Source organism: Canis lupus, chromosome 2, assembly GCF_048164855.1.
Source record: "Canis lupus baileyi chromosome 2, mCanLup2.hap1, whole genome shotgun sequence".
NCBI classification, from domain to species: domain Eukaryota; kingdom Metazoa; phylum Chordata; class Mammalia; order Carnivora; family Canidae; genus Canis; species Canis lupus.
The window spans coordinates 10,809,150-10,824,269 of NC_132839.1; the positions used below are offsets into that span (position 1 = coordinate 10,809,150).

General features: G+C 45.8%; 1 protein-coding gene across 1 annotated transcript in view; it reads left to right on the top strand.

Annotated features, from left to right (window-relative positions):
• The first annotated feature begins 1,710 nt into the window (after window positions 1-1,710).
• The window catches only part of ST8SIA4 (ST8 alpha-N-acetyl-neuraminide alpha-2,8-sialyltransferase 4), a 93,239-nt gene continuing 79,829 nt past the window's right edge, over window positions 1,711-15,120 (top strand). Inside the window, 3 exon segments of the mRNA XM_072789516.1 lie at window positions 1,711-1,842; window positions 1,844-2,157; window positions 8,490-8,621. Of these exon segments, the coding sequence (XP_072645617.1) occupies window positions 1,726-1,842; window positions 1,844-2,157; window positions 8,490-8,621 (563 nt within the window). The 5' untranslated portion in view covers window positions 1,711-1,725.

Sequence of the window (15,120 nt, forward strand, 5' to 3'; positions counted from 1 at the left end):
ATTGTAGACCCAACCCCCTAGTTCACTCTGCCGCTAAGACGAGGCTTGAGAACCAACCGAGAGGCTCTTAACTTCTTAAACCTTAGGCGAAGAGTGGCAAACATTGGCAGGGACCTCGGGAGTTCTTTTAGGCAGAGGTGCCAGCTGTTACAGTTGTTGTCTTAAGCAGTCAGGAGACTAGTCGCTCAGAACCCCCCCTTCTTGTTCAGCTCTGCCCAAGGACTGGGGTGGGCCTCAGGGTTTCTGGGCTGGGGGAGGGATGAACCCCAGGGGCCAAGAGCGGATGGCAGCTGGAGCCACCGCACAACCTGAAGGAACACGTAACTCAATCGAGTGAGAGAGAGAGAGAGAGAGAGAGAGGCTGTTGGACTATGGGAAGGGGAGGGAGGAGGAGAAAAAGTGGAGCAACTGGAAAGTTCGCTTACAGATGGGGGAGATCCTTGGTTCCCAGACAAGATTTCGCAGTGGGGGGTCTCGGCACCCCTTCCCACCAGCCCAGGCATGGGTGCCCCGCGGAGCAGGAGCAGCAAGCTCTGTCCAGGTGAGGGCGAGGCCGAGGGCGGCGCAGGTTCACCAGGACTGGAGCGGCCCCTGCCACACGACGCAACCGGAGTAGGGGAAACAGTGGCAGGTGAGAGACGGTGAAAATCGGAAGCTAAAGACGCGTCCCTGGGACTTCGGAGCAAGAGCTTGCCCTTCCTTCTCTGCTTTCATCTTACCTTCCTACCCCCCCCCCCTTCTCCTGTGTCTGGGTGTACTCGCGTTTATAAAGGATGTCCTTGGTGGCTGCTTTTTCTCAGAATTCCGTTTCTCCGCAGTGAAGTTTAAGGAGGACTGGAGTTTCCTTGACTCCTGCGTGAGTTGTTTCCAAATGGCAGTGAAAAAGAGTCACAGAAATACCCATGAAGCGCCTGACACCCCTGTCATGCCTTGTTTTCCTGCAAGATCCTAAATCGAGGTGGTCAACCGCCGCCACCCACCCTGAGTGGGCGCTCGGCTAATTGGCTCATGCGTGTGCATTTGTACTTTCCAGATTGAGCTGGGCACTGAATACAAAACAACCTCCTCCTCCTCCTCCTCCTCCTCCTCCCCCCTCCCTGCCCCGATTCCCTCCACTTGGGAGGGCGTGTGTGCGCGCGTTCGCGAGTGTGTCCGAGCGCGTCTGTTTAGCAAAAGGCCCCGGGAGGGAGCTACCCCCTCCTGCAACCTGCGCCCCGCCCCCCGCCTCCCCTTCCCTCCCAGCACCTCCGCTCTGCACGGAAACGAAGCATCTCTCGAGCAAGACCGCGTCTCCAATCTGTCCCCAGAGGCGGCGTCCTCTCCTCTCTGCTGAGGACAGACCGTCTCCGCGCTCGTGCAGAGAGAGCTGCCGCTTCGGCTTCCCGGGAGGGCGACCCGACTTCCTCCTGGCGCGCCGCGATCTCCCCCGGGGTGCGAGGGCTGGTGCGTGCGCGCGCGAGCGAGCGAGCGAGGGCGCGTGTGTGTGCGCGCGTGTGTGTGTGTGTGCGCGTGTGTGTGTGTGTGTGCACACGCCTGCGAGCTCGCGAGCTTCCTCTCCAGGCGCTGTGCAGGCGTCTCCGAGCAGCCGACAGCAACGCGAGGCGACCGCAGCCTCCGCCCCCTCCAGCTGGCGATTGGCTGGTTTTGCTCATCATTTCCCTGCTAGGAAGAGGGAAGGGCCAGTGACGCCCCCGAAGCCAGCTGCAGAAGCGGCCGCCACCTCCGATGCACAAGGTGTCTCCTCGGAGAAGAGCCCGGAGCCCCGGGGAGGCGGCGCGGAGCGAGCCGGGCAGGGCTGGCGCCACCCGGGCGGGCGAGCGCTGCGCTGCGCTCGGGGACCGGCCGGGGCTCGGCGGCGGAGGACCCCTGCGACCCGCTCCTGACACCCCGGCTCCACGCTCTCCTCCGATTGCACGGACCTCCCCCCACCCCACCACCACCACCACCACCACCACCACCGCGACCGTGTCTCCCCCCAACGGAGCCTTTCTATCGAGAGAAGGTGAGGGAGCTGGGGCCACCAGGACTTTCCCGGGCACCCAAGATGCGCTCCATTAGGAAGAGGTGGACCATCTGCACCATAAGTCTGCTCCTGATCTTTTATAAGACAAAAGAAATAGCGAGAACTGAGGAGCACCAGGAGACGCAACTCATCGGGTAAATGCAAAAAGCTTCATTTCAGGATATGGCAAAACCGGAGCCAGAACAAAAAGTGCAGCCTGTAAATGCAATGGGCGCGTAGACGGTGGAGCGAGGGCTGGGAGAGTCGGCGCGGTCGGCCGCGCTTCGGTGCGTTTAGCGTCAGGGATCCAATCGCAAAGGCTGTGGCCGAGGTGTGCGGCTTCCCCACGCGCGGCCCCAGTACTTCAACTTGCCCTGCGTGGCGGTGGTGACAGCGGCGCTGGCGCCCGGCTCCACACGCCCGGGGACAAGTCGCCGCACAAGTGTCAACCAAGAACGTGCGCCCTTGTCCTTTGAAGCCCTGGGCAGGACTCCGGGGCGCTGTCTCTGTGTGTGTCCCCCGCCCCCCCCCCCCAGGACAGAGGAGAGGGGGCTGGCTCCCCGGAAGGAAGGCTGAAGTTAAAGCCCGGGACGCAGGAAAAGGGGTCTCTCTGTTGCTTTTTCTCTTCTTTGGGCTTCGGGTAGATCCGCGTGTCGTGTGACTTGGAAACTCCGGGGCCCCCCTGCGATGCTTCCCCATTTGCTCTTCCGTGGGTAAAACGCAGGGGCGTCATGGTTACGCTTTTAGAAACGGTGCTGTAGCTTCACACCGACGGTCTTTCTGCTGTTTCTTCAGTTTGTCTTAAATGAGTTCAGACGCTTCCCCCCCACCCGCCTCCCACCTCCCACCTCCCCCCCCCCCCACCCCCAGCAAGTTCTCTAAATGTCGCACTTCCTTCCTTCCCCCTCCCTTCCCCGGGCCCCTGCCGCTTTTGAAGTTTACCCGGGAGGTGGCTGCAACTCTGGTGTCGCGTGCACAGCTTGGAAGCCTTTTGTGAGGACGCGAACCTGGTTGTCAACTCCGTCCGCAAAGTCCCGGGTCGGGAACCGTCCCCGACCCCGGAGGCGTCCGCTCCCGGGGACCGCAGCCTGGCCCGAGCCCTTAGGCGCCCCGACACCCCGGGGCACGGAGATAGAGCCCCGGCCGCCGTGTGTGCGCGTGCGCGTGCAAGGACCGTGCACGCGTGCACACGGACACACAAACTTCACGCACTCCGTGTACTATTGTTGCTCCTCCCCAAGTAACGAGTGTTTTTAAGTGAGCAACGCGGAGGCTCGCGCTTAACCCAACTGGCTGCGTTCCCCCAAAAGGGCTGGCGCGAGGCGCCCCCGCGGGCCCGGGGCGGGAGCGGGGACGCCGAGGAATAGCGCCCGGCCCGGCCCGCCCGCCCGGCAGCGACGAATGCACAAAATTGGTCTATTCTGGAAAAGGAAAAAAAAAAAAAAAAGGAGCCGAACTAGATAGAGGAGGTCGTTTACACAGAGTGTGGGTGGGTGCAAAACGCTGCCGAGCTCGAGGGTCGGGAAGGCAGGGCTGGGGGCGCGGGCGGGGGCGCGGGCGGACAAAGGGGTCTCGGGGACGGTGACACAGCGACGGGGGGGAGACGCGGAGGCCGCGCGTGGGGGTCCGGGCTCTTTGTTCCCCTGCGGGCGGGGGCGGGGGGTCCGAACGCCGGCGCGAGCCCAGACAAAGCCGCCCCGCGTCGCCCGACTCTGGGGGCGCGGGGGGCGAGGAGCGGGAGTGGGCGGCGTGGGGGGAGGGGGCGCCCCGTCGGGGCCTCCGCGCGCCCCGTGGGCCCCCCCCAAGGGAACGACAGACCTGGGACGCCCCACGGTTCCCGGGAGATGTTCCTGCTGTGGCCCTGCGCTGGACGCCCCGGGCGGGGGGGCGGGTCGCGGCGGGGCGGGGGCGTGGACGGGGGCGCGGACCGGGGGCGCGGGGTCGGAGCTCGGCCGGGGGCGCAGGTGGGGCGTGGACGCGGGCGCGGGAGGGGGCGTGGACGGGGGCGCAGGTGGGGCTCGGGGTCGGGGCAGGGGCGCAGGGGGCCGCGGGGGCGCAGGGGGAGCGCGGGGTCGGAGCTCGGACAGGGGCGCGGGGGCGGTGTACGGGGGCGCGAGGAGGAGCGCGGACGCGGGCGCAGGTGGGGCGCGGGGGTGGGGCGGGGGCGGGGCGGGGGCGCGGCGGTTGAGCTGCCCCGCGGGTTTCGGTCGCCCCCTGTTGGGGCCGAGCTGCGGCCGCCTCCCGCTGCCCTGGGAAAGCCGAGGCGGGCGCGGGAGTTGCTGACACGGGGCGCGAAGAGCAGGCCCCCTCCTGCACCCCTCCCGCACCCCCTCCTGCCCCCCCCCATCACTCCTGCAGCTCCGCGGGTTCGGAGCCGGGACGCGGCGCGTGCAGGCCCCAAGCCCCTGGTCCGAGGGGGTGACTTCCTTGCAACCGCCACGGTCAGACGCCCCCTTGGGGTCTGGGGTCCGGGCCTGATGTCGCCCGCGGGCCCCAGGGCCGGATCCGAGACGGGCGAAGCCAGGGCGCGGCGGTGGTCCCGGGGAGCAGCGAGGCGACAGGCCGGCCCCGACCCGAGAGGGGGCAGGACGGTCAGTGCGGGGCCTGCCACAGGCCTCGTACCTTCCAGAAGACCCTCGTCCCCGAACCCTCGCGCCTGGTTTCCCCGCTTCTTTGCGCCCCTTCCCCGCCCCCACCCCCCGACCCCGGACTGGAGGTGCCACCTAGGGTCAAGGCGGCGTCGCGCCTGCAGCGCCCAGCGCTCGCTGCGCACCCAGGACACCAGCACCCCTCCCTGCCTCCCGTCCCCCCTCCTGTCCCCAGAGGAAACCGTACAAAAAGCACGGTTTTTACCAGGAGTTTCTTGAGACTAGGTCAGGGTCATTGCAACTTCAACCTTCCATGCAAACCTCTTCATTGCCTGGTGTGATTCCCAGTAGATAGTTTCCCTCAAAAGTTTCCCTCAAAAGGCTACAAAGTTGGTTTATTCGTGACTGATACATATATTTTTTTTCGTAATGGGAAAAATGGCCCATGATTCCACTGACTTGGTGTGCTCTCTGGGTATAATTGTGTTAACCGCATAAAAATAAGTGCATGCGCTCATTTCAGAAGAGAATGCATTTGAAAGTGTGGCATCAGCTTTAATATCACACGTATTTGTTTTGATTGCGACTCCTTAAAACTTGCCACACACTGCGCTCCAGTGTGACCGCAAGTGAGCCCAATTTTCTTATCATCTAGAGATTTCCTTTTTAATTTGACTGTGTACTTTAGGTTGTCTGTCTCAATAATTGTCCATTATGAATTCTGAAACTTCTGATAACACTGACAGTGGAGATAGACATTCAGAGTTAGAGTATTACCATTGTCAGCAAAGTGATTTCCAGCTGGTTCCAGGCTAGCACACACTCTTATAAATCAGGAAACCCAGGATCTGTGCTTTGTCTGCTTCATTTGGGGTTCTCCCAGAACCCCTAAGCCATAGGCTAAAGTAGTACATCTCATCTTTATTTTTAGTTGTTTGGCACTTAGGGAAGGAAAACACACAACTGACTGCTGTTTGCGTTCAGGCTTAGTTCCATGCAAGTTCTTTTCTTTTCTTTTTCTTTTTTCTTTTTTTTTTTTTTGAGGGAGTTTTATAATTCCATATTAAGGAGGAAATTTACCCTAGTCCATGGAGAACACATTCATTCCAAAGCCAAGTTGTAAAGAGTTTTCAGTCGGTTTGAAGGCAGGGCTTTGGAGACCGAATCTCAAGAAACAAAACTAATTATATTTGTTATATGCTGCAAAATTAATAGAATAAGTTGTAGCGATGCCTGGCAACTCATATTTCAAAGAGAAAAATGTTTGTAAGAACTAGTAACTAATGATTAGTTTCTGTCAATGCTGTCCCTGGAAGTAGATTTTTTTCTGAGCTCAACATAAGCAGGAATACTTTATACAATATATTGCTTTACGCTGCATTATTTCCCTGATGTGTTCTGTAGTTTTCTCTTTAGGAGGATATGTTGGATCCTCCTGCATGTAGCCCTATGCAAGAAATGTTTGCAGTGCAGCTGTTTAGTAGTTGTGTTTGATCTGGAAGGAAAAACTAGGAGGGGGTGGTAACATCCTTCATGCCTTGCATTGAAGGAAAAGCCTTGCTAAGACAGAGCCCCACCGAGGTCACTAACGGAAACATCCCTTGGGACCCATTTAACTTTATACAAAGAAACTTGCTCCAGAGACTGGATTGCCCGAAGCCCAGCCTTCTTTTCTTCTTCTTCTTCTTCTTTTTTTTTTTTTTTTTTTTGAAGCCAAGCCTTCTTACACAGGAATCCCACCTACTTCAAGAGGACCTAGGACTAGCTGTAGCTGTTTTCATTCAAGGTTCTTTCTAGCTGTAGCTGTTTTCATTCAAGGTTCTTTCCAGGAATGAAACTGAATTTTGGTTTGTCACCAGTTCAATGGAAACAGTTCAAAGAGCAGAGTCATGTGGTAGTATTTCACTAATATAAAACTAATTTAAACTTTGAAAGCACTTTTCTTTTTTTTAAGTCGTGGAGGTCTTGAAAAGCCTCCATAGAACTAAGTACAGCAATCGTCTTGCCATGCCAACTGTCCCTTTAGCAACATTGTCAGTGAAAGAGTCTTCCACAGATATTTAAAAATGCCAGCCCATGCATATTTTTACTTCTCCTATGAGAGTTTATTGGTGGTAAAAATAATTGTTTTAATTATGGCAATCTGTGGTTAGGAAAAACTGGTATTAACAAGCCAGTTAACCGGATGAATATAGGGGAAAAAAAGCTCTATCCTTAGAAATGGTGAGAGTTTGTACCCATATTCTTGAAGGCGTATCTTCAAAAGCGTGAAGGTTAGCTTCCCTGTATATCCAGATCCTCATTCATATATACTTATTATCGTTAAACGTGTAATAGAAAAGTTGACTTCTGGGCCACTGAGTAGTAAATTGCACCCTCTGTTTCCTAGCATCTTAAATGACCTCTATAAAATGATTATTATTGGCCACGCGTAGGCATGCAAATGTATCATTTTCATCAGTAGGATAGTTGAAAATATTGATTTTTATAGAGTTCTAAATTTCACAGGGAGTAGTTGCATATGATGCTTTGAGTTGCTTCAAATTGGAACTACATGTTTAAAAAAGAATGCAAACCAAAATACCAAACTATAAGCCTCTAATTACAGAATTCATCTAACAGCTGTTACACAGGCAGTGTTTCCATTGATAGTAGGAGAGGATTGCCTACATAATAAACACAGATTTAGACTTTGTGACTGAGCAAATAGTCATATTACTTTTTAACTATATTTTTGAGATTTTAAAACAGTAAGAGGTAACATGTAAAGAAGTAAATGCAACCATAAAAAAAAAAAAAAAAAAAAAAAAAAAAGAAGTAAATGCAGATACTGACAGGGCTCTCCCAAAAACCGCATCTATTTCTCTGAGTCTGGGTCCACAACTATAAAGTACCAAGAAAATAGTCTGTTGACCAATAAATTGCTTCTGCTGTTATCTGTCCTACAGATAACAAATGCTGTCATAGGTATCTGTCACTGTCATCACTGTGACCAGCACTGCCATGCCATGTATATACTTGCCTGACAATGTTGATTGAGAGGGATAGCACAGTTGATTTTGTGTGTGTGTGATGTAATAGAAAATATGAGTAAAAATGGCTACTGAATGAGTTTTCTTTCTCTCCGTTGCAATCTCTGTCTCCCTGCCACCACCAAGTCTCAGGAAAGTGTCTCACTGTTGAGATGATTTGAGACTCCATGTAATTTTAGAAATTTGCACTTCAACAGTGCTTTATGGGTTACTTTCACATACACACTCCCATTGAGTTCCCCCAACGTCATTGTGTATTAGATAAGGTTTTTGCAAAAAATAAAAAATAAAAAAATAAAAAAATAAGGTTTTTGCAATTTTCAAGATAAAGCAAGGTCACTGTGGCCTAGAAAGAGAATATTGTCCAAGGACGTATAGGTGAGCAAGTGAAAGAACCACCAACATGCCCAGATCACCAGATATTCCAAAGTCTGCTTACTCCAAAACAAAATCTCTTCCGTCATGTCTATGTGCCTTCTGGGAAAATAAAATTACGATCTTGGGAGTCACAATTATACAGATGCAAGAGAAGTGGCCAAACTTCCTGTCTCTATTGTCTAAACACAACAGGGAGGGAGGATAGAGTTTGAAGACCTTTTTTTGTTTTTTTTTGCTTTAAACACTACAAAGGCCTTTTCTTTATATGAAAAATGCTTTTATTTCAAAAAGAATAAGTGTAAAGATTGTCCTGATTAAGTCGTACTCTCATTTCTTATAATACCTTTCATCAATCTCATACCTCTGCTAATGGGTAGGAAAAGTTGTATCGACAATTTGTCACCAGTAATTTAAATCAAATTATGTATTATGCTACTTAGATAAAATGCTTCTTACTTTCACAGAGCTGGCATTTTTGTTTTGTTTCAGAGATGGTGAACTATGTTTGAGTCGATCCCTTGTCAATAGTTCTGATAAAATCATTCGAAAGGCTGGCTCTTCGATCTTCCAGCACTCTGTAGAAGGTTGGAAAATCAATTCCTCTTTGGTCCTGGAAATAAGGTGAGTTTCTTTAATAAGCCATAATAAATTTCACATCATGTTCTCGAATATGTTGGGCTTGGCAAACTTATATTGAATGCTTGATTTATAGTTTAAATGTGAATACTTTAATAAAAGAGTGAACCAGCTCTACTTGATGTTGATCAATGAAGGATATGAAGCCATAAAACTGAAATGATTATGTAGTCAGAAATTTAAGGATGAACTTGTGGGTTTTGAATATGCTGTCTTTATTCTAATGGAATAAAATATACAACAGAGTACTAACATTTGATAGATTTTTTTTATTCTGTTACTCAGGATGGACATCTATTTTGAGAATTATCTTTAACTTCTTTATTAAGTCTTTATACCTATCTTGTGTCTTTGTGCACTGGATAAAAGTAGAGCTTATTCAACTCCTATTTTGCTGACTATTCTAAATAAATTTCATTTACTCTATGAATGGATATTTCTATGTGAAGTTCCTGTAATAAAAGTCTCGATAAGTATATCCTAACTTGGCAAAAGTCAGAAAATAAGTTTTCTAGAGTACTGGCTTGTTCTCTGTAAGATTTGGGATTTTTACCTGGAACAAGCTCTTGAAATCAAGCTCAGTGCCTACATATATCTATTATATCTTATTTTCTTCTAGTATAATCCTACAACTAGTAAGAAGGTTAGGGCCAGACTTCCCTGAGCATGGAGGAAACAAACACATCGTGTTTCCCCACAACTACATTGCTATATTGGTATGCTTTAAATCAGCATTTTAGGAAATCATACGCTTTTTAAAAGTTTCTGAGAACTATCCTTTACATAATAAAATCATTGCAATTTCATATTGGGAAAATGATAATTATTCAATGATCAGACATTATGGAGCAAGTTTTGTAAGTGGTTCTGAGGGTAAGCCATTGATCTGTTTGTCTGGGTCTCTACCTTACTGACTTCTTGGGTCATACCTACATGTAATGTAGATCATGAGGAACTTAAAGGAAGAAATCTACTGACACTCATCTTTAGAGGATGTGGAGCAGTTCATAAAATGCATTGTGGCAAAGACACTCCCCACATGTTGAAATACACTTGAAAGATTGAAAGATTTTTTAAAAGATGGGTGCCAGGGAAATGCAGGAATCATTTGTTTGAAGCTTTGGAATTGGCTGGAATGGGAAACAGGAATCAAAACCATGGCAATATCAAATGGTATATGCTTGGCTGCTTTTAGTTATGGAAATTTTGTGTCTTTGTAGACAGAGTATAAGATTGAGGAGATGAGTCTGATGACAGAGTTTCTAAATTGGGATCTTCCGGGTAGAATACGGTCAGCAAGTAAGATTTATTTCAACTGGATAAATGAGAACCCTTAAAATCAATATTAAACTTAGGAGATTCTATATAAAAGTACAGGTTTTCATATAGTCTTGAGAAACTGAAAATTTTGATAACTCTAGACCCGTATGTCCCCTGAGAACTAGTTGGCCGAGGCCAACTGTAGCCATGATCTCTCCAGCTTAACATGTTTACAGCTGGGGTTCCCTTCTTTCTTTTTCTTTTTCTTTCTTTCTTTCTTTCTTTCTTTCTTTCTTTCTTTCTTTCTTTCTTTCTTTCTTCTTTTTTTTTTTTAAGATTTTATTTATTCATGAGAGTCACAGAAAGAGAGGCAGAGACACAGGCAGAGGCAGAAGCAGGCTCTCTGCAGAAAACCCGATGTGGGACTCCATCCCTGAACCCCAGGATCACTCCCTGAGCCAAAAGCAGATGCTCAACCACCGATCCACCCAGCCATCCCATCTCCCTTCTTTCTTGATACATATCGAATATCTTCCTTACTGTCTCACTACCCTACCCTACATACACATTTGAATTTAGAAACCCTAAAAGAGATAATTATTAGGTAAAAGCTACAGAATGTAGGGAGTACACGAGGTCATAAATACAGGTATAGCTTAGTTTAGAACAGAATAAGGATTCATATATCTTGGAAAGAGAGAATTATGGGTGATATAAAAAGGAAATATTTGATAAAATCATTCGAAAGGATGATAAGGATGTCTCAAAAGGAACTTTCAAAATGAAAGATTTGGCAAGAAGGGAGCCAATTTAGGTAAGGCTATACAGATCAGGTAAAGGAAAGTAATGGAAGACAGTAAAGTAAAATAAGAAATTGTAATAAATTAATTGATAGATCTAAATATGCCAAATAACGTATCAGATAAAGTCTAATAAGTAATTAACAATAATCTAATTAATATATATGGCCATGCCTTCCTAGTATCCATACAAAAATGACACTACAGCGGTACATTTTGCTACTTTTAAGATATGCAAGCTAAGGGTATTAAACATAAATTGAGCCAAGCAATTCATTATTGCAATTTGACAAATTGATGAAGATTGCATTCCTATCTGTGAAGGTGATCTGTTTTGAATTATAACAGATGAGAATATGTATGAAATGTTAATAGTCTTTTCATATGATTCTCCTTAACAGATAAAGAAGCAAACAATAAAACATTGAGCAAATATTGAATAATACATACAAAGTTGTCACTTCCTTACGAGGAAATGATAACTTGTAAAACCATTATTGTACAACATGCAAACAATTCATAAAAATTATAATTGCCTATAGCATTAGTAACTAGTAAGTATTAATCAATTTGACACCTGTAATAAAAAATTTAGAATATGAAAATGTCTGATTGTTAGCTTAGCTTTTGTTTTTCTAAAGTCATACCGGAAGCTACCCATAAACTAATTTAGATCATTATCTCTATTTCTTCCCCACATCTATAACATTTATGAAGAACCACATTACTTGGTCTCTGTGAGGGGGTATGGGCATATTTTACAGTGTTTTTAAAATCCTACTTTGAAGTTTTGATTAAGATATTACAACTAATCATTTTTGATCTTCCATGATTAAACCATGGTTACAAATCTTTCTCATTTAAAAAATCTCATTAAACTTATAATGCTCTTGTGACATTCCTAATAAATTATTTATCTATTTGCATTAACATGTGAAGCAGTCACTGATGATAAGTTGTTTTTCCCTACATTTATAGAAATGATTTTTTTTCTTATTGCTAATTTTTTCAGCCTTATGTATACTCTGATGCTTTCATAAGCACATCAAGAATTGATTCATATATGCTCATCAAACAACCGTACCTCGGGATCCCTGGGTGGCGCAGCGGTTTAGCGCCTGCCTTTGGCCCAGGGTGCGATCCTGGAGACCCAGGATCGAATCCCACGTCGGGCTCCCAGTGCACAGAGCCTGCTTCTCCCTCTGCCTGTGTCTCTGCCTCTCTCTCTCTCTCTGTGACTATCATAAATAAATAAAAAATTATAAAAAAAAAACAACAACTGTACCTCTGGGGAGTTTTCTGAGAGAGATCGTACCACCTACATTGTGCATTGAAAATTCATCAAGATTTAGGAGAGTTTATACATCCCACAGCTAACTTCACAATTATAATGATTACCTTGGTTAAGGACTAGATTTTATTGGTAGTAGTTTGTTATTGTAAGCTAAGAAATGACACATTTAAGATCCATCAGATGTTTGTGAGTAAATCTATAAACATGGTACTGAGAGAGTATTTGATCATGTCCAGTGCTTATGACTGGACCTATTTTTACATCTTTAGGTTGTTTCTTTTCTTTTTTCCCCCCTTATTCTTCATATGTTGAATAGAAATCTAAAGAATTACAATACCGGGATCCCTGGGTGGCGCAGCGGTTTGGTGCCTGCCTTTGGCCCAGGGCGCGATCCTGGAGACCCCGGATCGGATCCCACGTCGGGCTCCCGGTGCATGGAGCCTGCTTCTCCCTCTGCCTGTGTCTCTGCCTCTCTGTCTCTCTCTGTGTGACTATCATGAATGAATAAAATCTTAAAAAAAATAAAAAAATAAAAAAAAAATAAAGAATTACAATACCAAATGTAGATGCATAGAGAAATATGAGCTCAGCTATTCCTCAAGACACATCCTAATTAGAAAGAATATTTTCAAGCTGGTATCCTCACAGGTTAAGGTTTTTAAACAGATCAAATCTGCAGGTTAACTAAACATAACTGCAAATTTAAATATATTTACCTATCAAAAAGAATTTGCTGTTGCATGCATTGATTTACTTTAGAGAAAGTTCCATCTACAATTCTTCTCTTTACTTTGTTCACTAAGTAGCCAGGGGAGCACATCTTGGGTCACATAGCTTGTTAGTGGCAGAGTCACTAGCTGCAAAACTAGGTCTATCTAGCTAATAAAAGCTCTTATTTTGAAACACATTTCTTGGGCTCTCTTCTATTTATTTTTTTAAAGATTTATTTATTTATTTATTTATTTATTTATGTATGTATTCATTCATTCATTCATTCATTCATTCATTCATTCATTCATGAGAGATACAGAGAGAGGGGCAGAGATACAGGGAGAGGGAGAAGCAGGCTCCTCACTGGGAGCCCGATGCGGGACTCGATCCCAGGACCCCGGATCACAACCTGAGCCAAAGGCAGACACTCAACCACTGAGCCACCCAGGTGCCCCTCTTGTACTCTATTTTAATACTAAAAATGCGGCCTTTCTGGAGTACACACAGTGGAGATTTTTTTTGTCTTTGTTTTGCTCCAACGTATATTATTCATCCAATATTACTAACCGCTGGACCAAATAATCAAATGGCCATCTGAAGTGTAAATTAAACTAAAAAAATGCTTTTCTCCAAGCATTTTGAGACCATTTTGCCTTTTCATTTAGCTGCGTAGGATTTTTCTTTGATACTAGAACATCTTCCTATAACAGCTGGGACCCTAAGCTCAGAAGCCCTAACAAGCTACAGGTTATGTTCTCTCCGTGCTTTGAAGAACGTTGCCTTGCGAAAATAATCTTTGAGACAAAAAAATCGTGTGTTCTCTCTGCTTTTTGGTAGGCATAATGAAACACTCAGCACTTCTTAAACCTTTTTAAATGTCTTTTTAGTGAGCCACGTTCGTAACAATTGAATTGATTCGGTGGTTTTTATCTAAAGTCAAAAGTTTGCAAAAACTGATTCCTAATATATGTAACATAACCTAATTTGCCTCTCAACTTGGGACGCATTCCAGCTGTAAGATTTGTCCTTAACAATACTCGCTGATGGAGTCAACGGTGTCATTTAGATGAAATTTTAGTTGCCACAGCACGTATGCTTGCTGTTGACAAGAAACCTACAGAGAAGAAAGAGTGGCACCTGGTGATAGGTTAGCTATATTTAACATTTCACAAGTGAAAACAATGTTTAGTAAATTAATTCTCTGGAACTCTGCAGCTGCTATTTCAAGTGATGTGTGATGTTGAAAGGGAAGTTCTAGTTGAAAATTCAGTTGAAAAGTTTCTGTATAGAATCTATTCCTGTCAGTTTAACAGTCTCAGCCTTTCAGTTTAAACCAGCATTGCTTAACAAAAAATAATCTTTATGACTAAGATTTTTAGCCTCACTGATAGTGAAACATTTTCAGGTTCTTTCAGTCCTGTTTATCATTAAAACAGTTGGCTGAATTTAGGTTTTTGCTTATTAATAGGGTTTCAAAAGTTACTTGATGCCCACAGAATGACAGTTAAAGACCTGGAAGGGATCTTTTTTGTTGTTGTTCTGTTCAGTCACACACAGAAAACACAACCTCTTGCTTTACATATCTGCTAATGACTTAGCCACATTTCTGGAAAACTAGTATTGAGACAGCCTACATATTAAACTTTAGCTTTTGTTGAATCATGTTCCTTTAGAGGCCAGAAGTTAAACTGAATTTCCCCTCTAACTCTCCATTCTCAAATAATTTTGCTTAACCTGCTCTTTTCATTTATGTTAGTTATCTGAGCAAAAGCATGTAGTTCTCCTTGGTGATACTGAAAATGTGGTTCAGTTCAGTGTAAGAGTTTTTCATGCTTCCAGTGACATTTAGTTAATCACATTTAAGCACTGGTTTCCTTTTTTTTTCATATATTTACAGTCTGAATAACAACTAAGCAAATTCACAGAACTCTTATAGTCCATTATATCTATAATCTAAAAAATGCCTGGAGGTGCCTGGGTGGCTCAGTTGGTTAAGCGTCCGCCTTCGGTTCAGGTCATGATCCTGGAGCCCCTTGTATCGAGCCCCCCAATGGGCTCTGCGCCCAGCAAAGAAGTCTGCTTGTCCCTCTCCTTCTATGCCCCCCTCCACACTTATGTGCATTCTCTCTCTCTCTCTCTCAAATAACTAAGAATCTTAAAAAAAAAAAAAAAAAATAGAAAATGCCTATAACTTGCTAGGGAGAAAAAAAAACCCTAACCTTTCCCTACTGTTTCCAAAAAATAAAATATTATGCATTAAAGCCACAATATTGTTCACTAATAGTAATTATTTTCAGTGTTTCTTGAATTCTACACCAGGAATCTTAGATCAGATTATTTCTCATGTAAGCCCTAAGATGGAAACTAAAAGTTTAATTCAATGTAAGAAAAAGAACATACCAGAGACACTTAAGGTTTC